Here is a 23,631-nt window from a genome sequence, read left to right as displayed (position 1 = left end):
TCGAGGATGGACAAATCCTACTAATATTATAAATGTGAAAGTTTGTGAGTGAGTGAGTATATTTGTTACTTTTTCACGCTTAAACGGCTGGACGGATTTGGATGAAATTTGGCGGAAAGTTAGTTTATAACCTGGATTAAAACATAGGATAATTTTTATCCCGATATTCCCACGGGATAGGGATAAAATCTCGAAATAACAACCGCTAGGCTTAGAGTCATGAAATTTGGTATGTAGGTAGTTGGAAGTCTGGAATAAAACATAGGTGACTTTTTGACCCGATATTCCCACGGGATACCTAGGGATAAAATCTTGAAATAACAACCGCTGAGCTTTGAGCAATGAAATTTAGTATTGTAGGTAGCTGGACCTCTGGAATAACACATAGGCTACTTTTTATTCCGATATTCCCACGGGATAGGGATAAAATCTCGAAATAACAACCGCTGGGTTTAGAGTCATGAAATTTGGTATGTAGGTAACTGGACATCTGGAATAACACTTAAGTGACTTTTTGACCCGATATTCCCACGGGATAACAAGGGATAAAATCTCGAAATAACAACCACTGGGCTTAGAGCCATGAATTTTGGTATGTAGGTAGCTGGACCTCTGGAATAACACATAGGCTACTTTTTATTCCGATATTCCCACGGGATAGGGATAAAATCTCGAAATAACAACCGCTGGGCTTAGAGGCATGAAATTTGGTATGTAGGTAGCCGGACGTCTGGAATAACACATACGCTACTTTTTATCCCGATATTTCCACGGGATAGTTTTGTAACTAAGGGACCCCATACATCCGTGTATTATTGTTATTATTATTTTGTATTTTTTTCTTTAATTGTATACTTACTGTCGTTTTTAAGTATTTTATTTGTACTTTGAAAAAATTACTTTCTGCCAAGCTTCTTGCGGCGCATTCTTCTTGGCAATGATGGTCTTTCCAAAAGTGCTGGTATTTAAAAAAATCACGTGTAAAAGTGCCCATTGCGGCCTATTTACTGAATAAATGATATGAATTTGAATTTGGATAGGGAAAAATTTTGAAATTTTAGCACTGGGTTTAGAGTCTTGAATTTTGTACAGTTATTCACAACACAACCTCAATTTTGTAAAATCCCGAAAATTTCAATTGCAACTACCAGACCGAATAGTTTACGCGTGCGAAGCCGCGGGTAAAAGCTAGTTATATCATATGAAAGAATTTTCAAAAGCAGTGCCAAAGTTGAATTTACTTATTTCTTTCCGCGGGAATTTTTCATTTTCGCGAAAAAAGTATCCTATGTCAATCAGGAATACTGTAGCTTACTTTTGGTGAAAGAACTTTTAAAATCAGATCCAAAGTTAAATTCACTTATTTCTATCCCGCGAGAATTTTGCATTTTTCCGAAGAAGAGTAGTCTATGAAAGAATTTTTAAAATCAGCCCCGAAGTTGAATTCAGTTTTTTCTATCCCATGGGAATTTTGTAATTTCCCGAAGAAAAAGTAGCCTTTGTCATTTGGGGATAGTCATCCTACTTCCTACTAATATTATAAATGTGAAAGTTTGTGAGTGAGTGAGTATGTGAGTGAGTGAGTGAGTGAGTGAGTATGTGAGTGAGTGAGTGAGTGAGTGAGTATGTTTGTTACTTCTTCACGCTGAAACGGCTGGACGGATTTGGATGAAATTTGGCGAAAAGTTAGTTTATAACCTGGATTAAAACATAGGATACTTTTTATCCCGGTATTCCCACGGGATAGGGATAAAATCTCGAAATAACAACCTCTGGGCTTAGAGTCATGAAATTTGGTATGTAGGTAGTTGGACGTTTGGAATAACAGATAGGTGACTTTTTGACCCGATATTCTCACGGGATACTTAGGGATAAAATCTTAAAATAACAACCGCAGGGCTTAGAGCCATGAAATTTAGTATGTAGGTAGCTGGACCTCTGGAATAACACATAGGCTACTTTTTATCCCGATATTCCCCCGGGATAGGGATAAAATCTTAAAATAATAACCGCTGGGCTTAGAGTCATGAAATTTGGTATGTAGGTAACTGGACGTCTGGAATAACACGTAAGGGACTTTTTGACTCGATATTCCCACGGGATACCTAGGGATATAATCTCGAAATAACAACCACTGGGTTTAGAGCCATGAATTTTGGTATGTAGGTAGCTGGACCTCTGGAATAACACATAGGCTATTTTTTACCCCGATATTGCGATTTGCGTGTTGACCTTTGTGAATCGCTTATATTGTCCAGATTAAACTATTGTGATGTTGTTTATGACGGCTGCATTGTTGGTCGTTCTAAGAGGCTTTTACAGCGGGTGCAGAACGCATGCGCTCGTTTTTGTTTCCGTGTCCCTCCCCGCTGCCACATCACTCCGTACCTGAACGCCGCTAACTTGTTGAACATGTCTGCACGCAGGCGCATGCACCTCGCTACCCTGCTGTTTGGTGTGAGACGCTACAGGACCCCATTGTACCTCCACAGTAAAATTGTTTGGTCGAGGAGTGAGCGCAGGAGCGCAATGGCTCTTGTGCTCAAGCACCGGACTGCAGCATTCCGCGGAAGTTTTAAGTTTGCGGCGTCCAAGTGCTGGAATGATATTCCTCCCCCTATCCAAGGAGCGTGTAGTGGGTATACCTTCAAGCGCAAGCTGAAGGATTACTTGTTGACGCTCCAAAAATCCTTTCCCTATCCAGCACTTTGACATGCCAACCACATTGATATGCCGGCCTGATGTTTTTAAACAATCCATTTTTTCTTCTTTCTTTTAATTATTGTTCGTTGTAATTTATTTATTTCTTGGTTTGTTATAGTTATTATTATTATTTTTTCTCTTAAGTTTATTTGTGTATGTATAGATAAGTGGTTTATTTATTTATTATATTTGTGTATCGTTCCGTGAGTCACAGACGGTTCTGGCAGAAAATCAGCGCTGCAGGCGTTTAACGCTTCAGCATAATGCTGAGTCAGCGACCGTTTCACTTTCGCGGGGACACACAACATTGTATATATTGTATTTAATGTTTTCATGTGTTTTTCTGTATTTTTTATTTTATTTGTGTTAATTTTGCTGTATATGTGTGTCTTCTGTGTAAGTGAATAAATGTCTTCTTTCTTTCTTTCTTTCTTTCTTATATTCCCACGGGATAGGGATAAAATCTTGAAATAATAACCGCTGGGCTTAGAGTCATGAAATTTGGTATGTAGGAAGCTGGATGTCTAGAAAAACACATAGACGACTTTTTGACCCGATATTACCACGGGATACCTAGGAATAAAATGTCGAAATAACAACCGCTAGACTTAGAGGCATGAAATTTGGATGTAGGTAGCCGTATTTCTGGAACATAGATTGGTTCTAAGGAAAAAAAGTGCATACTATATGTGTATTAAAATTTATAATAAAATTCCTGCTACATATAAAACATTATTCAATACCGAATTTAAGGCGAAACTGTACAAATTCTTATGTAATGCCTGCTTTTACAGCATTGATGAATTTTTTAGCTATAAGTTTTGATTTGACATTTAAATACATAAAATTTAGAAATTTATTGTAATGATGAGTATAATGATAAAAATATAATAATATTACAATTAAAATTAAGTTCTACCCAATTGTATTCCAAATATACTTGACATGTATGGTTGCTGTTAAATTTAAATGATGACGGCAATTCTATGCTATTTTGACACTTTAATCTACTGTTCTGTCTTCAATCTCTAATTTTCACATGCCTGATGGCCGAACATATTACGGATCGCTAATAATACTGTACCTACCTTATGTATATGTACCATATGTTCTGTGAATAAATATTCATTCATTCATTCATTCATTCATTCATTTATTCATTCATTCAACAACACATAAGTACGCTACTTTTTATCCCGATATTTACACGGTATAGTTTTGTAACTGAGGAACCCCATACATCCCTGTATTATTATTATTATTATTTCGTATTTTTTTCTTTAATTGTATACTGTAGTTTTTAAGTATTTTATTTAGAATTATTTTATTTTGAAAAAATGACTTTCTGCCAAGTTTCTTGCGGCGCATTCTTCTTGGCAATGATGGTCTTTCCGAAAGCGCTGGTAGTATAAAAAATGACGTGTAAAAGTGCCCATTATTACTGAGTAAATGATTTGAATTTGAATTTTGCATTTGAATTTGGATAGGGAAAAATTTTGAAACTTCAGCACTGGGTTTAGAGTCTTGAATTTTGTACAGTTATTCACAACACAACCTCAATGAAGACCACGATATAAATATTGGAAATTTCCAGGGGAATTTTGTAAAATCCCGAAAATTTCAATTGCAGCTACCACACCGAATAGTTTACGCGTGCGAAGCCGCGGGTAAAAGCTAGTATCACATAAAATCTAGCACCAGTAGTTTAGGCTGTGCGTTGTCTGTCAGTCAGTCAGTCAATCAGTCACGGTACATACTATTTTATAGGTATAGTTATAGATAACTCAAATATCATTAGTATTCAGTAATAAGAGGTGGTGGGCTTTTACCTCCATTAAACTTTGCAGTTTTCTTAAATGAGTCATACCTACTGCTCTTTTGTCCTCTTATACAAATCTAATATATATAAAATTCTCGTGTCAAAGTGTTTCCTCCGAACTCTTCCGAAACGGCTTTACCGATTTTTATGTTTTTTTGTATACATTCGGTAGGTCTGAGCATAGCATGTAATAGTACATTGTGTCTTATGGGCGGTAAATAAGGAATTACGAACGAGAGTCTATTAGAAACCCGAAGTCGAAGACTGAGGGCTTTAATGAGTCGATGTTCGTAATTCTAGTACCGCCCGTGCGTCATACAATGTTTTTCATCACATTTGCCAGTAAAATTGTATGTGTGTAAAAGAAAAACTAATATTTAAAAAAAAAAATCCGATACCGCTAACTGCGCTCTTGGCAGCGCCAGCTGCCCGCCGCCCTCCCCCTCCGCAGCATGTGCATGGCATGCGTGTTGAGCGCGCGCACGGAGCAGTAACTGACTGACATGCAGTAACAGACTCATTTACCGACCTTGGGCTTTATGACATGAAAATTAGGTCGGGCAATGACTCATTTACCGACCACGGGTTTCATGACAAGCACATTAAGGTCGAGGATTTTATTTGGGGGGTTACAACCAAGGTAGCCTGCATGTTATGACACTGTTTACGAGCAAGTGTGATGAAAACTATTTTTCACCTCAGCAGCTCAAACAAGCAGGTTTTGCTATGAAAAATCAGTGAGCAAAATCGCATTTTGCTCACTCCGTGAGACAAAGTAGCTTTTTAATTATTTTTTTTTAAATGCTGAGGATAGTGCTGGGTCCACTCACTGAATGCCAAATATTTGAACTTGACTTTGATCTGTCACTTTCACTTCAATAGGAAAAAAGCGAGAGTTAGGATCAAATCGATAATAAGTTCGATTTTCAAATTCTGTAGCCCTAAAAAGAAACAAATAAACGTTCGGATACACATATTTCAACCGCAAAATGACAAAACGTCTGTTATATTAAGTAGGTATATAGAGCATTATTAGAGGGATTTATTATAGCACTTATTGCTCGAAGCTTGTACGGTGCTCTTCTCAAATATAAACTAAAAACTACAAAGTTAAATTAGAAAAGAAAACGAGCATAAATGAACGAATATCCCGTTCAATTTTACTTTTTTCTTAGTTTTTTTTACTTTTTAATTAAGCAAGAAGCATTATACCAACCTAATAAAAAAATACTGTGTTGACCTTTAGCATTAAAAATATGTCAATAATTAATTAATTAATGAATAATAAGGACAAATTAAAGAACAAAAACACGAGGTGAAATTAAAAAAACATAGTGAATTATATGACAGCGAAATATTTCCGAAATGCTACATTTTTCCCACTCTTTTCATAAAGTATGCAACCTCGTTGTACGAAAGCCGCTGCTCTTGTTTTTTTTTTTAATAAATTCGTTCCGTCTACTGCCTATCTCTTAAAGTTGGATAAAATATTTGTCAAATTGATTGAATTTGAAAGTAATCTATATATATATTCATGTTTCAAACAATAAAAATCCTAATAAAATCATATTTAAAGGTTTATTTTTATACTGGATACTTTTTCGTTCCATGTTTAAAACCTGTCTACTTACCGGTGACTTTTGATCTTTGTCTCGCATTATTAAGTGACTTTTTAAAGATATAATGGCGACTGTATGAATCATTTTCGACAAAAAGTTTTAAATATGATTATGTAAGTAGGTACTATATTTATTTCTTAACAATCGAATTATATTTTAAATATGTCACGATATATCTGCTATAGTTTTATTAAGAGTGTACCTACTAGTGTTCTGGATATCCTGGCTGCAGCATCAGGCCGAGAATTCCATAATCTTGCATAGCTATATAGCATACATGGGTGTTTCAAATTTTAGGTCCCAAATATGTTTGAAAGTAAAGTAATCCATTATGCGTCTAAGATTCCTACCGCAGCGAACAAAAGAGCTGATGATCTTGAAACGGCTGAACCGATTTTGATAAATCATGTCTCATCAATGATCAATCATCGGTCCACTCGTTTAAGAGCTACGGTGCCACAGACAGACACACAGACACACAGACATACAGACACACAGACACACATAGCGGTCAAACTTATAACAGCCCTCTTTTTCGTCGGGGGTTAAAAATGCGAGGTGTGCGTAGCCCGTCAAGAAATATTTTATTAAACAGCATTGAGCCATTTTACGAATAAAGTGGCGACCCCATTTAATTGTACTTTTTACTGTCGAACTCTATACAGCGTGTACCTATTGTTTATACAAACACAAATAGTAACCAGACGTTGCTTTTAATGCTATGATGCGATACTGTAATAAATTTAAAGTTTAGCATAAGCTAACATTGTAACTAATACTTGAATATTTTTCGAGCAGGAACGTAGTGTACAAAAAGCGGATGTGACAGTTGTCAAATGCCAAGTGCGAGGTTTCGAATAATATCAAAGTAGTCATCATGTAGTGATACATTACGTGTATAACATCATAGTGACATCGCATTAATTAACAAGGAAAATCGTAATGACTTTTCCTTTAAAAAGGAAAAGTCATTAAAGTCTTTAAAGGAGGGTTCCATGGTGGCTCAAGAATTAAAGTTCTTGGCCGTAGCTACAGAAAAAAAAAATCTAACTAGCACAGAATCACACAGACAACGTTACATACAATAGTTCTATGAGATAGCATCATAATATATCTTACTAGCCTGTTGCCCGCGGCTCAGTCTGCGTAGAATTCGATTATCGCTCTCCCGTAGGAATTATGCATAAATAAAAACTATCTTATGCCCTTCCCCGGGACTCAAACTATCTGCATGCCGAATTTCATTTAAATCTGTTCAGCGGTTTAGACGTGATGAGGTAACAAACAAACAACAGACTTACAAAACTTTCGGCTTTATAATATTAGTGGGATAGTAAGAAATAAACTAATTACTACTTTTTCATCACACTTGCTCGTAAACAGTATCGAAACATGCATGCAATCTTGGTTGCAACCCCCCAAATAAAATCCTCCACCTTAATGTGCTTGTCATGAATCCCGTGGTCGGTAAATGAGTCATTGCCCGTACTAATTTTCGTGTAATTTAATTTCATCATAAACGCACTAAATATCCAGCACAAAGCGGGACTTTTCTGCTCTAGCCTCCTGAAGCCCACCATATAAATATTTTGAAAATAATTGACAAAGCAATGAGAATCTAATTGTTTCGAGAATAAAGTCAAACCCGTCAACATGGCGGGGGGAACCCTGCGAAATTAGCGTGGTCATTTTTTGAGAGTGCGAATGTAAATTTATAAAAAATCGGCCAGGAGCGTGTCGGACACGCCCGAAATAGGGTTCCGTAGCCATTACGAAAAAAATAAGTAATATTTTTCTAAGGATTTCGTATTTGGTAAGGAATATTCCAAGTTTAGGTATATTTTATACCTTAGGCTGCTATTTACTCTTAAACTACTAATAATTCTCAAGAAAACAACCGTTATAGCTTTTCTTGTAAGTTTGATATACTTACTACCATCCGGAATTTTTGCAATTTTTTTTCAAATTTTCAGTCGCTCGAATTTAATGATATATGTACTCTGTGATGAAAGTTAGCACTTTAAAGTTGAATATTTTGCAAACAAATAACTGAATCAAAAAATCGTTTTAGCAACTCCCTAATGGTTTTAATGGTCCAACGATACTCCACACTATAAGGTTGGATGAGAAAAAAAAATCACCCCCACTTAACGTCTATTGGAGGTACTCTAAAAAAATTTTTTTTTTACATTTTTTATTGTAACATCTTGTCGGCATACGGACAGACATGGTGAAACTATAAGGGTTCCGTTTTTGCCATTTTGGCTACGGAACCCTAAAAATGGAATAATCGAGTGCTAGTGACATTTCTTTCCTATTAATTGTTTAGCATGCGATTTTTTTCGTCTACTAATCCTGTAATAATTGAAAGAAAAGCAGATTATGTACCTCGCATTAAATAATTTATCTTGCCCTCGTGCTTTTTAAAGCCCTCACTGACGCTCGGGCTCCAAATCGGCACTCGGTACAACAACAAATAACTTATTTTTCTGCTTGGTGCAACAATCTACTATTGATACTGCATGGCATGCAGGAGCGCGCGCACGCTGGGTACATGACGCGCGGAGGAGGGCGGTGCGGAGGCTGGCGCTGCCAAGAGCTTAGTCAGCGATATCAGCAATTTTTGAAAAAATATTAGTTTTTCTTTTACAAATGTACAATTTTAGAATTACGAACATCGACTCATTAAAAGCCCTCAGTCTTTCGTTCATTCAGTTCGTAATTCCTTATTTACCGCCCTTAAGACACAATGTACTATTACTGCTCAGTCCTACTTTTTCCATTCGGCCCGCCAGATTCTGTGACCAAAACTAACAGTAATGCGTATGTTAATTAATATCTACAAAATGAACGTCTAAAAAGCTAATGACGGACTTATAGCCATGTCGATATAAACATAACATACTATACTATACTATTAAAGGACATTCGCAAGATGTCGCTAGCATATAAAAGCATTAGGGAAGTATTCAACTTGCATCCCTCGACATGGTTCTAGTCATAAATAAAAGATGTCGCTTTTGGACAAAATACAGAAGCGAGACTTCCAAAGCCTCTTTAAGTGAATGTACTAAGCTGACGCCAGATGTCGCCTATAACGAGCTCATTTTTATTTTGTGTTTATTTTTCTTTGAGTGATTGCTAAAATACGTCGGATGAAAGTGAAATGATTTATTACTAGCTTTGTCCGCAACTCCGTTTGCGGAGAATTCGTTAATTAGGTAAGTACTCGTACCTACCTAACCAGGTATTTATTAGATTTTCGTATTGTTCACAATCAAAGTAGATTCCTTTTTGATTAAGTACAGTTTAATTGACCTAAAAGTAAACACTTTGGGCCCATTTTAAAACAAATAACAATTGCCTAATTAACTAAGTTTGCTTAAATGGCAATTTTGGAAAAAATATTAGTTTTTCTTTTACAAATATACAATTTTACTCGCAAATGTGATGAAAAACATTGTATGTCGCACGGGCGGTACTAGAATTACGAACATCGACTCATTAAAGCGAGGGCTTTAACTTCGACTTCGGGCTTCTAATAGACTCTCGTTCGTAATTCCTTATTTACCGCCCTTAAGACACAATGTACTATAATATTAAACGTAGGTACACATAACGAAATACCTATACTTTTACGTCATAGAGATAGGTAGTTGAAATATTAAATGAAAAAAATACGTGTTTTGGGTACAGGCACCTGCAACAATATCTGACACGTCCTATCGGCTCTATAAATTGAGTCGTATCGGATATTTATGCACGCTCCGCTGTGGCAGATTTTAGTGCAAGTGACTGTACAAAATAATTTGTAACTACTTTTTTTATTTCTATGTAAGATTAAGTTCGATCTACCTAAGCCTACCTAACTATTATGTATATTTGAATAAATTGTGGTATAATGAATTGACACATTGATTCTTTTCATTGACACATCTAAATTTGCTAAAGTTTGTGTATTTTATTTACATACCTGGCACTGAAGATAGTAGCAAGAGCCATGAAGCATCCGTCTGCTACTCGGGGTGGGCCTGTGAAGCACTTGTCCACCGTCCAGTCGAGCAAAGGCCCAATGTCAGGATTGCAGTCAAGGAGGAGAACTATGGTTTCCCGAGCTAGCTCGTATATCTAAAAAATTACATAATTTTTATTTTTGCAATAACACAAGTGAGCCATACGAATATCTCTTTATTTCTATAAGTGATACTTACTTTATCATTAGTTGATGAAAGCATTTCGCTGAGCCACGGGTAGAGGGAACCATCTTCGGCGAGTGCGTTCGGTGCGAAACATGATCCGCAGCAAACTAATGCGCTCATAGCCTATATTAAAATAAATATAGTATGTATTATACTTGTATCATTATACTAAAATGGTCAAATAAAAAAAAAGCTTGGAAGGGTAATTTTTGAGGTAGCACCAGATTTATTTCTTTTCCAATGATTTAACTCACACCAGAACAAGTTTCTTTCCTGTATTACTTTACCTACTGCATGTTTGGGTTAGTTACAATAATAAGATTTTCGGATTTAAAATGTACCTTTAGAGCAGATAAGTTAAGTCTATCATCTATTTCTTGAGTAGGTGGCTGAGGTACAAGTGTACCCAAATGCTTCGCTAAAGGCCCACACCATCCTGAGAACAAGGAAAATAGGCTGCGACACAAATCCTTTTTCATCAAGGATCCGTACATTTCCACTGTAAAAGAAAAAGTGAATAAGTATACAGTTAAACACAGTGCGCTTTACAAAATAAATGATTTAATAAGCCAAGGTAGTCGTACATGGGAAACTTTGGATAAGCTCGGTAACGAAGTCAGCGAAAGTAAGCCTCTGTTCCCTAGCTGCCGGTGCATCCTTTTCAGCTTCAACCTCTAGGCATTGTCTAACGCCGTCCAGATACTCCGTCAGTGATGAATGGAGGCTGCCTCCATCTAACGCAAATGAGCTGCAAGAGATAAATGTTTGTCAATCACAGGCGGAAAACTTCACGTAAAGCTGTTCAGAAAATTACTGCCATTCACAAATCAATTCGCAGACTTAGCGTTAATGAAAGGAAACGTCAAATGTGTTCAATTATATCGGAACACTATTGCATTAGAGCTCGTTCTCATATATTCAAATGCCTTGGCCATAATCTTTTATTGGGTTCGAATCCAACTGTAGCATTACACGAGCTATACTTCGTTTTTTTAGCAATAGAAAGAAAGTAAGCTATCATGACGTGTCTTTTTATTGAAAAACACTTTTGAAAAATAAGTCACAACAAATAGTACACAATTAGCAACGATATATGATCATTTATATGCTTTTGGTATGGCCGATCAACTTTTTCTTGTCACTTGTTGCTAGTTACGGTCTCCCGAGTCACTCTTTAAACCGTAACTTTATAGGATTAAAATTTGCGAAACATGCATTTTTGTAGTAGTTTTAAGACACTTTTATAATTGGTCATCTAATAAGCATGTTAGTATAATGCGACACAACATTTCTTCTTTTAAACTGTACTACATATGTCCCCTCGCTTACGGGACAAAATAACAACAAGAAATAGTTGATCGACCCAGATACTGTTTTTTTTTTAATGTTTTTTCAATAAAAAGACTCGTCAAGATTGTATACCCTTTTTCTAATGCTACAAAAACCAAGTATACAAAACTTTTAAATACAAAAACAGAGAGTAAAAAATGGAGGAGGCTAAATACCTGTTAGCAAAGGTCTTCCGTTGTGCAATGAGCAGCAACATCTTGTTCAAGTTCAAACGCAGCGCATCGCGACGACGCCGCCGGCGCATGTTCTCCTGTTTGCGATCGACTGCTTCTCGAAGAAGAGGCACGAGTTCTTCCATTAAGTCTCTAGATAATCATCAAAATTATGCCTCAGTCATGACTTTAATGCAGCAAAATAAGTACTTGGGAAAAATCGAACTAGCAGTTACTGTCCTGTTTGTCAAAGTTTATCAACATTAAAAAAAACTGTGAGATCTGTCTCTTTTTTTTCTTATAATAATTCTGTTAAATTCGATTCTCGAAAAAATATTAAAGAATAATTAATCTCTTAGTACATACTTGAACTTTTCTCTGAGATAAAAATAGTCGAGACAGGTAGAAATAACTAATTATTTATAGAACTAATCTTGATTACGGCTTCTCTTGTTCAGTTAAATTGTTAGTCACCTGCATGAATGTCTGCCACAGCGGAGCGTGCAAAAATATCTGATACGTCCTACCGGCCCTAGCAATAGAGTCGTATCAAATATTAATGCGCGCTTTCTTGTGTCAGATATTGGTGCTGTAGGTTCTAGCTATTTTGATCTGTAAATAGGTAATTTGTAATTGATGCGTAAGCAGTTACTTGAGCGCGTCCGGGTTGATGTTCCCGCAGGCGGCGACGGCGGCGTCGCGCACCTCGGGCACCTCGCAGCGCGCCAGCGGCACGGCCAGCTTGTGCAGCGCCGCGGGCGCCGCCGCCGCGCCGCGCGCCTCGCCGCCGCTGCGCTCGCTGAGCGAGTCCGGCGACGAGCTGCCACATAACACACCCTTACTACCACCATAACCATACTAAAATTGTTTTTTAGCAATTATACTAAAACCTCTTCTTAGTACACACCTGTGATCCGCAAGGCAATTTAGGGCCGTTACAGACTGGCATTATTTCTGCGCGTATGTACAGTAGTTTTTGACATACGCACTTACACGCGCGCTAGCTTAAAACGGACGCGCATGTATGCGCTCATTCCTTCGTGTTTAATGCTAGAAGAAAACAACCGGAACCGTACGCGCGTACTCGCGTTTCAGAAAATGAGCTTACACCTACGAGCTAATAAAACGCTAGTCTGAAACTCACCTTACTGCCAAATGTCAAGTCTATCTACAATGGTTAAGACAGTGAGTTGTCTGTCATTCAGTCACGTAACTCGTTTACAGCTGTAGAAGAATGTAGATGGATACCTATACAGGATGGCATAGCCCACGCTTATGAGTCTGGTATCGTGGGCCAAGACTCACTTAGGGCCACTCACCTAGTAAAAGTAAGGTTCAGTACCAGATAATGAATGTTTTAAGTCAATGCTAAGCATACAAATATTTAGTAAAATCCTCTATATATTAAGTGAATGCCTACATTCTTAGCTGTCGGAGTACACATGATTCAGGCGTAAAATTTTACTCCTAACGTCTAAGAGTGAATGTTTGAAATTCAAAAAAAAAACAGCTGCAATTGCTTGATTATTGAGTTGGATTATTTATGGTCTAAGAGCCGCTGAAGATCGACCTTCACCCATCTGATAACCTGATGAGACCTATTTTTTATACTCTAGTCTCTAGTATATTCATGCCAAATTACATTTTCTAGTACTAACTGTCTCTGAAATTAGCCGCGGACAGACACACAGACAGACGGACAGACATGGCGAAACTATAAGGGTTTCCTTGTTGACAACAGAACCCTAAAAATGGATTAAAGTAAATGAAATAAAATAGCCATGAACACTTTTCGATAGGGAAGCTATCACAGGCGTGTCTGTAAATAAGTCATATTTAAATTATTTAAATAAAAAATATGTCTCATCCGGTAATCAGATGGGTGAAGGTCGATCTTCCACGTCTCCTATACCTACTATTTATTTTAGCGAAAAAAAAACAGTATTTTGTGACAAATAGAAGTTTTGTTTTAAAATCGTGTTTACTACCAGACAACTGAGGATACAAATTTTCTTACAACCGTTATATTAGAGAGGAGCAGTCGTTATTAATAAATTAGCTAATGTTGTGCCAGTTTGTTATGATTCATAATAAACTGGCACGACTATTTACTCTGCTATTAATACCCTATAATTTGTGCTATTTACTACTTAAACTTCTATTCATGAACACTAAAAGGCTGAAAAAAATCAATAACAAATTATAATATAAGACAAAGCATAAATGAAATAATAAACTTAATATAAGACTAAAAGCTTGATAATGCCACAGATTTTTATGAACACACATGAAAATTCAACCAATGAATTTTACAACTAAACCCAGTGAATGATTAGGATGACTACACCATACATATACTCGTAATTGTGTATCAGCTTGGTTTCTAAAACTAATTCTGTTTAAAGAGCCAAATCGCTTGGGTTCTGCTCTATCACTCTGTTTTATAAGCGGACCATGTTATCTATCAGTAGTGCAACAAGAATCCGATGAAAACATTAAATAGGTACTGTAAAATCAATTTAGTACTAGTAATAGCTAAATTTCGTTACAAGCCCGTTTAATTTAATTTAAATTAAGATTTTTACCGTGTTCTACTATAAGTAGAGTCAGACTGAAAGTTTACAGGCCTTACAGCTTCAAGCAACAAAAAAAAAGGAACCGATTATTATACTAATGTACAAACATTCAAGGAGCGACCGTAGAAGTTAAGACGAACATTACGATTTCCTAGGGATAATGGCACTGAACAAATTATCATGGTTAATTTATGTATATGAAGAGTACTGCCAAAACAATAGGTACTGATATGAAGGCTGTGCGGCAAGTAACTTATATTCAACCGGGAATATGCATGGGGGACCGGTATGCGGTCTGAGGGAGTTAGCTTGGTGAGAGTCGTTTGTCTCTATCTAGTATTACAGTTCATATTATGAATCACCACAACAAGCGCTACAGATCAGTATTCCTGTCTCAGCAGACCTGTATCTCGCGATCTTTGGGACTACGAGTACGTCAAATAGGAACTTTTTACAGGATTCATATTTGACTGATTCAGGATTTATATCAAAGAATTATGAAAGTCTAGCAGCGAAGAAGCAGGGTAAAAATGTCGAAGTTGATTCACACTTCCCCGTTTTATCCCTTTAAGTCATTGTGTAATATTTCGAATGTATAAATACATAATTATTTTTAAAATAAACACTGCACAAATAAACAGCACGAGCGATATGCTGTGAAAGAATTGGTTGGTTTAAAATAAGTAGTTAATATTAAGGAAAAGGTATTCTGGCATACCGAGTAATTAGATTTCTTCCCTTCGCAGTTTTTTTGCAATGGAATGGTTCGATGGTTGCGGCGATACACATAGTAAGTAAGTGTAAGTCTCTAAGGAGTATGATAAGCAACTACCTAGTAGCTAAATTTCATGATACCATACCATCTTTACAGCACCTAAAACTATATAGTTCATTCATATGACAAAATAAATGTTATCATTTATAAATAAAACATACAAAAAAGCTTGCTACGTCGAAAAGTTTTAGTACTTATAATTATGAGTGTGACATGTATACGTCGTTGTGGTATGTACGAGTATATGTACCTACTACCTTAGTGGATATTAACAAGCAGTATTTATTTCACACATAAACATGTTTAACCTTTTTGAATATGTTATAGGTTTTTGTATGATCACAGTGTGCGCTTGCTGTGCACAAAACTCTTGCGTGAGATGAGCGATGACAATAGACCACAATGACAGGTCCTTGATATAAGTACGAACTCCCAACATGAATAAACAGCTTTGTGAAGTCGATTCTATCTTGAACGCCTGCCGTTTTTTTTTAACACAAATAAACTATTCAGTAACTAGTCCTAATTGATTAAAAAAGCGGGTATAATTCGCTGAAAGGCTAATACTAGCAGGAAGACTAGCAATACATGTGCTCTCAGAACATTTCACTGAGGTTGTTTTTACGATCAGTTCTTCCGCACCTTCAGTTCAATAAAATTTCACTGTATAAAATATTAAGGAACTGCCTGTGTTAATTAATTATAAAAGATATGACTTCAAAAACTCGAAGCTATATGAACACTATTACTTGAGGTAGTTCAATATTAATTGAACTGGGAAGTGGCAAGATAGAACCGACGCACAAAAGACATAATGAAGGAGCGAATGCGACGTGCACATAGCGAGCGTCAAATGACAACCTCGTCCGCTTGTGGTGTTTGTGTCCGCGCGCATAGCTTAAGGGCAGCGTGAAGAATCCGCCCGGCGCGTTCAGGCTCTCGCTCGAGGAGCTCAGCGCGCCGCCCCCCAGCCACGTCTCGGCCTCAGTGCTACTGAACAGAGGATTATGTTGCGCACAGTCACCCACTCTATACCTCCATACTCCAAACATGTTTCGATATTATTTCTTGATGTATGTAACATTCTTTGGCAGCCCCACAATTGTAAAAAAAATATGCAAACTAATGATTTGCATGTGTTCAGTCTTTTTTGGAAAGTCGATCCAAGCTAAGTACAAAATAAATTTCTACTGAGTCGGGCTTGCGCACCCAAGGTTCCGTTGCACTGCACAATATATTTGTATCACGTACTAAATTTTACTAAAACCCAGTTTTCCTAGATTCAGTTCGTAATCTTTAGCGCCAAACTGTGTTAAAATTGGATACTAAGAATGATTGTTTTCCTGAAAAGCAAAGAACATCATTCCTTTTGTTATGTTATTTAGGCTTAGTTTAGCAAGCTGTTAACTGAAGAAAATATGAATCCATATCTTCAATAATTCTTAACGTTAGTCTGTCAAAAACAGTGTTTCCAACATATAATATAAATAACCTATTGGTAAATCATCAGTTAATAATTTTCCATGAATTCGTCAGATAAGTTAAAACTCAAGATGATTGAATAATCATATCGCGAGTATAGCTCTTCTTACTAACCACACGCCTCTTTTTTGGTTGATAAAATAAACATCAAAATCGTGTACCAGTCCCTTCGATAAATGACCCAAACAATCATTTGACATACTATCTATCGACTTCGTCCACGTCATATGGGCGTCACTTATTTATTTGCCAACTTAATTGACGACTTATTTCAAATTATGATTGGTGTCAACTACTCAATTCGTCGTCGCTGCGATTTTGGCTTTAGTATCTCCAAATTAATGTATTCAAATATCGTACAATATTACCGAGCCAGTGTGACTTATTATATCTATCAATGTATATGCATGCTTAATATTATTCACAAATATTAAATTAATATTTTTAATTTATACTGCCACATTCTACATATTTTAAACTATTGAAAAGTAAAAATTTGCAAATAAATGTCCAAGATCAATTCACGCAATACATCAACATAACATAAGAAATAACTACATAATATTCCTGAGCATACCTTGAAATTTAAACATATTTTCTGCCAGTTAAATGAAATATATTCATAAAAAAATCGAGCACAGATCAAGCATTATGCTGTTAAAATATTTCTATAAATAAGTTTTGTAATAGGTAAATGTCCAACAATTAAACTTAGGTACACAGTGAAACATTACGATATTTCTAAAGTTGCCAGGTCGTGCACTATATCGCGTAAGGATACCCTTGAGAACCCCCCACTGTACTTCAGTTTGCATCGGCGTCAGCTTTTTCAGTATTATTGGCACAAAAGTAAATATTTTTAGCAATTTTGTAGATTTTTCATTAAATTATGGTTAGAAAATCAGTGTTTTTGATATTTTCCTAATATTAAACATATTCCGTAGATTATCGTGGACTAGGTCACGTATTAAAGTGACACAATTTAGCAGGCAAAAATTCGAGGTTAATATAAAATAAAATACCTTAGGTAGTCAACAATGAAACATTTACGCATGGGACATTTAATGAGACTGATTAAAGTTAAAGTAATTAAAACTGTTTTGATTATATTCGTGCATTTACATAAATACGTATTACATAAATAAGTCTTAAAATTATGAAACAGATTATATTAGTTTTCACGTTTCTTTGATAAATATATAGTGTTTCATTCTTTACACCACGGTGGACACAGTGAAATATTTCCTGTTTTTTACTTTTTTATTTTTTTGATGACTTACTTCACGTACTTGACTTATGTCACCTGACACCACAAAACAAAACCAGTCAAAACAAAAGATTTATGAGTTTTTGAATTTTATGCGTTTCATTGTTGGACACTTGACCTTATATCTTGTACATTAATGAGTTTGTTTAGTGATGTGTAGGTAGTTTTTCAAATAGAAGTTATTATGAATGATGACAGAAATCGCATCGTATGTCTCATTCATTAGGTAAAATTAATAATTGTAGGTACGTTAACTTAACGCTAACGCTTCGTACCTGAGACTCAGATCTGGACTCGCGCATCGTATCACGGGGCTGGGCACGGCAGGCACAACCAAATATGCCATTGTCATGTAATATTTCCAGACCTGCAGTTAAACAACACATTATGCATATCTTAAACTTTATATTGGAAATAAAAAAAAAGTTTTTTTTTATATGTACCTGCATGTATCCATCTCTTTCTTTTTCGGGTTTTCTAGGCAATGCGGGGCTTCTGGATAAAAGTGACGCGCGATTGTCGTTTACAGGTCTGTCAATCAGATTAATATTTAGATAAATAAGCCTGTTACAAAGTGACATCAATCATAACAATTATTAAAAAGTAGCTTACGCAGGCTCTATGATCGTGTATAGCGCTTGTATCCGGGCGTGCAGTATGGGCCACGCTTGCAGCACCGAGGCGGGACAGCGGGACGGCACACGACTTCGTTCCAGAAGACCGAATAAAACCACCTTGGAACACAATGACACATTTAGATTTTCAATTATCATTAAAGGTAATTAAAGGTATCTGCAATATAATTTTTTTTTTTTTTGGATGTCACTACCAGATTATTGTATTGTCACGCAATTTATATAAGTATACCTAATTTCAAGTCAATTCAACTATTGGAAGTTGGTCGAATTTCACTTGCAAGATTTGATTACAGACAGATAGACAACGGGACAGGTGAAACTAAATAAAAGCTTGTAAAAATGTTTTACCTCCCAAGGATCGGCTCCGTTTGTTGCGCTGCCGCTCCAGCTGTTTTTGGTTGACAAATCGTCATGTTGAATACCTGTCGGTTAAAAATAAATAAAAATATTTATTTGTACAAGTTTCATCCGAATGTCGTCGTACACCTAGTTTAGTTGCTATACCTAATCAACAGTACAACACCTAGCGTGTTAGACTCCTTATAAGTACCTTGTCATTTTAACATCATGTTTGAAAGCTATACGAAATTGGGTACCGACTGAAAGCGACAAGATACAAAAGTGATCACTTATTAATGAAGTTGACTGTACTAGAGTGATATTTGTAAACAACAGACCAGCGCCGGCCCTAACCTTTGATTGGCGTTAAGACTTCTCGAAGCCTTTAGGAGCACAGTTTATACCTCTTCCCCCTTGCAGTATGTCTTCTCTTAAAATCTGCCATTAAAATTGCTTTTTGCGCCCCTTGCCACAAGGTTTGGTGCCCTTCGTTAGCTGGTGCCCGGAGCGTCCGCTCTACCCTCGGCCCGGTTCTGCTTCCTACTTATATTATTATTAATTATGCGAAAGCACACAGAACATAAGCTACTTTTTACCCCGATATTCCCACGGGATTGGAATAAAATCTCAAAATAGTTTTAGGAATTCACTTGAGAATTTAGTAAAGTCTCGGAATTTCAATTCAACTGCCGGGTCTAATGGGATAAAGTGTAGTCAGAGATAAAGCAGACCGCTGGTCCAGACGGCGTGGCTGCGCTCGGCGACGCAGACGAGGTCCGGCTGGCCGGCCGCCAGCAGCGCCTGCTTCTCGGCCGGTGGCAGCAGCGGCAGGCAGCGCTCTGTCAGCTGCGGCACGTACGCATCCGCGGCGTCAATCAGAGCCGGCTCGTCTCGCGTCAGCTGCAGCTTCTCTAGGAGACATTTTGTTTCCCTGAAAAAAAAAGAAGAACATTTTTGTAGAGGCTAGAAAGTAAACAACAGATGAACGAGTCAGTTCAAAGGGCGACCCGAAGGGAAGGCCTTCGTTAGTACGAGTTCATCTATTGCATGTTTGGCCGAGCTAAACATTTTGCTTTTCACGACCACTGCGAGGAATTAAAAACATCACAAAACAAACAATAATAATTCAAAGACTGCGTTGTTCCCGCCGATTTTAGTTTTTCTTTTGTGACATAATTTTTTTTAAACAAGTTCGTTCTTAGTGGCAGTACCCAAAACCACATATTTAAAAATATAAAAACGGCAGCCTGGCTGCGGCAGCAAGTCGAACATGACAAGGATGTATGCTCGCACACTGAGCAGCCTGGCTGTTCAGCCAGTGCAGTGCCGTGCCCAACAAGCTTAGAAAGTCAACGCTGTGGCGTTTTCCCATACTTAAAAAAATTCAAGCATTTTGTGCATTTTATGCGTTTAAAAAAAAACACCTCATAAAAGTCATAAATGACGCATTCTAATAGGTCAATTTAATTTCACATGCAACAGACGATTACTTTTGATTGGTCGAATTGTCGTTTCAGGACGCCGGGAAAATTATTTTGAAATATATTCTAAAACGTCGTATAGTACTATGAAATACATATATAGATACGACCTGTTATCGTAATGTGTTACATTGTTGTCGTGTTTTGCGAGCCATAAATGAGTCAGCTATTAAATGTACAAAATAAATAAAGGCAGTTTTGTGTACTGGATTTAGGTTATCTATGGCCACATTTTCGAGCAGTGTCGTGAAAAAACATATTTTTTTCGATAACGATGCCTTTACATTATTAACAGACCTAAAGGGTCTCCGCTAACGGTGTGCTCGTTTCATGTCATCTAATTATTAGTTCTAATATTCTAATAGCCCTGCGTGAGGCGGGTGTCAGCTATATCGAAACCTATTGAATCGCGCGGGTTAACGGGGGGCCTAAGAGCCTGTTTAGATGAGGCCACGTACGTCCATTCGCACGTAGATACTTGCCCGTTCCCGAGATACTGCAGCTACATATATCCCTTCCAGATGCTGCCACGCGTTTCTTCACTCACGCGTAACACGTGCAATGAACGGGACTCTCGACTCGCTTTGATGTCGCAATGATGCGATTGGGCAGCTGTAGTGTTTCCTTGTTAGTTACCTAAGTATGTGTACAGCCAGCCTACGAGGATACGCCTTGCATTGGCACAGCATGACGAGGCCCAGCGCTTCGGCGCCGCGCACCACCGCCGCCAGCGGTTCCTGCTTAGGCGGCGCGGGCGCAGTCGATGGCTCGCCGTTTTTCCAGCTCGTTATCAGCTGCAGGAGCATGCGAAGACCGTTCTCCACTAGCTGAGGCGAGGTGTCCTGCCAAATTTATTTTTATAGGTCAATGTTACCTAAAAGTTAAACGAATTTAGGATTATTGTTTATTTTAATTTTTTTTATTCTACTGGATGGAAAACGAGCAAGTGGGTCTCCTGATGGTAAGAGATCACCACCGACCATAGACACCTGCGACACCAGGGGATTGCAGATGCGTTGCCAACCTAGAGGCCTAAAATGGGATACCTCAAGTGCCAGTAATTTATCGAAAACCAATCTAACCTGAACTTCTTTGGCAAGAAATTGCGTGAATCCCGCGAGCACGTCTTGCCGCCATTCTGGGAAATCCACGATGAGAGTTTGAAGACTCTGGAAGGAAAGCCCTCGGAGCTCCTCGTCCATGTGCACAGTAAGCCGGCACAACAGATCCACCAGCTCACTTGAACTCATGCCTTCCGGAATCAGTCTAAAATTAAATTCACTCGTTAGTATTTCCAAATTAGATTAATACCGTTTCACTGTGTTAGCTTCAGCGAAGTATGAAACTTTGACCTGAGCTGAGCATAATAAATAAACTATGATAAAAACAAACAAACCTGGGAATAGCTGCAACGCACGTTCTGAATAAGTCAATCCTGGGTTTTCTTTCGCCAGTGTTTATTTCCTGCTCTTTAGTCACGTTTTGGGTGTTGGTCAACATTAGTGGCCTCCCATAATGAGCATCTAAGGCCCTAAGGATTTCCACTAATACTCTTCTTACGTATGGAAAATACGCGCTCATTCCGATGGACCGCGCTGTCTCATCAGTCAGCATTTTGTTAAGAAATGTCTTCTTGACGCGTAGTGTGTTTCCCGAGGGTAACGTTCCAGATGTTCTGGGCATAGGTGGTTCTCCTTCTTTTTGTTGGAGGCTATCGGCAACGACAAGAAAAGCACGAAGACCGATGGACATTCTTTCCGGAGTCATTATTATTTTTATTGGCCTACCAACCATAAGCAGATCAAAGACTATCTCTCTCATGGCAAAATCCAGTCGCTCCTGAGCAATAAACTGGATTATTTTTACGAAGATGTTTAAAGGAGTATCACGAGGCACGACTCCTTTGGAACCCTTAGGAAACAGCGAGTTGACAATACTCTGAAGACGAGACTGCGTCGCAGAATTACTTTCACATTTGATTCTTATCATATACACCCACAGAAGGCGATATAATGATTCTAAAAGTAAAAGAAGTATTTCATTATTTTTATTTTACACAATAATTTTAGTATTGTTTCTATTTCTGGCATGGTACTTACCTAAAGCTACTCTGCACATTTTTGGGTCTCTGTTTTTCAAATGAGATAAGCACATGGCCAGGAAACAGTGCCAGTTTGCAAGAAAAAACTGCTTTTGCGACACGCACAGTAAACAAGTGACTAGCGGGAATAGTGCCAGTCGATGTTTGGATTTCGTGCTGGCATCTAACGTGTGGCTGTAGAGCATCTCTACAAAATTCTTTAGGCAAGGCACATTAACTTCATTTTTCACAGTCTGAAAATAATTTCTAATTAAGTAGGTACAGTCACCAGCATTCATATCTGCCACAGCAGAGCGTGCAAAAATATCTGAAACGTCCTTCCGGCCCTAGAAATAGAGACGTATCAGATAGTTATGCACGCTTGTTGTGTCAGATATTGGTGCTGGTGACTGTACATACATACATACGTAAGGCTCAAATTCTGTATAAGCAATAACTCGGCAAATACACAGCATTGAGTAACTCCTGGTAAGCGAGATCATTAGTAGTAAAATAATCTTATCGATCATTTTGGTCTAAGCACATTTAAAACATTGGCTAATGAAAACGGTTCCACGATTAAATTGGTTTTCTTGTCTGCTAGAGGTATGACCAATGATGACTCACCTATTATTGAGAAAATTAATACCTGAAGCTTTCGTAAAAAAATTTAATAAATAACGTTTTTATAATTCTGATTAACGTGACCTGTTGTACGTCATTCATGATCATCATCTTAGCCGTAGGACGTCCACTGTTGGACATAGGCCTCCCCCATAGACTTCCAGTCGCTTCGGTTGGCAGCGGCCTGCATCCACCGTAAACCCTCGTCATCAGTCCATCTCGTTGGTGGACGTCCTACGCTACGCTTGCCATTACGCGGTCTCCACTCGAAAACTTTTCGGCCCCAACGGCCATCTGTTCTCCGTGGCCCGCCCATTGCCACTTCAACGAGCTAATCGCTTGGCTACGTCGGTGACCCTTGTTCTTCTACGTATCTCTCCATTTCTGATTCGATCCAGTAGAGAAACCCCAAGCATAGCTCTCTCCATAGCTCGCTGAGAAACTCTGAGCCTATTTATAAGGCTATTTGTATGTCATTGGCCAGATGTACAAGATTGAGAGAAGTTGTATTGTATTGTATCAAAACA

The 23,631-nt window shown here is 37.7% G+C and overlaps 1 protein-coding gene across 8 annotated transcripts in view; it reads right to left on the bottom strand.

Annotated features, from left to right (window-relative positions):
• Nucleotides 1-23,631, bottom strand: part of fry (microtubule binding protein furry) — a 120,802-nt gene that overhangs the window by 87,265 nt on the left and 9,906 nt on the right. For 5 of the 8 annotated variants that reach the window (XM_074093328.1, XM_074093321.1, XM_074093345.1 and 2 more), the window contains exons 9-24: nt 22,500-22,734; nt 21,797-22,418; nt 21,483-21,666; nt 21,037-21,242; nt 19,651-19,850; nt 18,929-19,002; nt 18,555-18,676; nt 18,386-18,473; nt 18,218-18,309; nt 16,055-16,186; nt 12,495-12,662; nt 11,846-11,995; nt 10,925-11,088; nt 10,682-10,839; nt 10,353-10,463; nt 10,115-10,269 (exon numbers count right to left, since the gene is read on the bottom strand). In XM_074093328.1, the coding sequence (XP_073949429.1) occupies nt 10,115-10,269; nt 10,353-10,463; nt 10,682-10,839; nt 10,925-11,088; nt 11,846-11,995; nt 12,495-12,662; nt 16,055-16,186; nt 18,218-18,309; nt 18,386-18,473; nt 18,555-18,676; nt 18,929-19,002; nt 19,651-19,850; nt 21,037-21,242; nt 21,483-21,666; nt 21,797-22,418; nt 22,500-22,734 (2,861 nt within the window). The remainder of the gene's footprint in view (nt 1-10,114; nt 10,270-10,352; nt 10,464-10,681; nt 10,840-10,924; nt 11,089-11,845; nt 11,996-12,494; nt 12,663-16,054; nt 16,187-18,217; nt 18,310-18,385; nt 18,474-18,554; nt 18,677-18,928; nt 19,003-19,650; nt 19,851-21,036; nt 21,243-21,482; nt 21,667-21,796; nt 22,419-22,499; nt 22,735-23,631) is intronic. The other 3 variants (XM_074093362.1, XM_074093378.1, XM_074093336.1) reach the window with 2 other exon arrangements.

This window comes from Choristoneura fumiferana, chromosome Z (genome assembly GCF_025370935.1).
Source record: "Choristoneura fumiferana chromosome Z, NRCan_CFum_1, whole genome shotgun sequence".
In the NCBI taxonomy this organism is placed as follows: domain Eukaryota; kingdom Metazoa; phylum Arthropoda; class Insecta; order Lepidoptera; family Tortricidae; genus Choristoneura; species Choristoneura fumiferana.
Note: the sequence above shows the minus strand (reverse complement) of the source record. Positions and strands in the feature narration are given on the sequence as shown.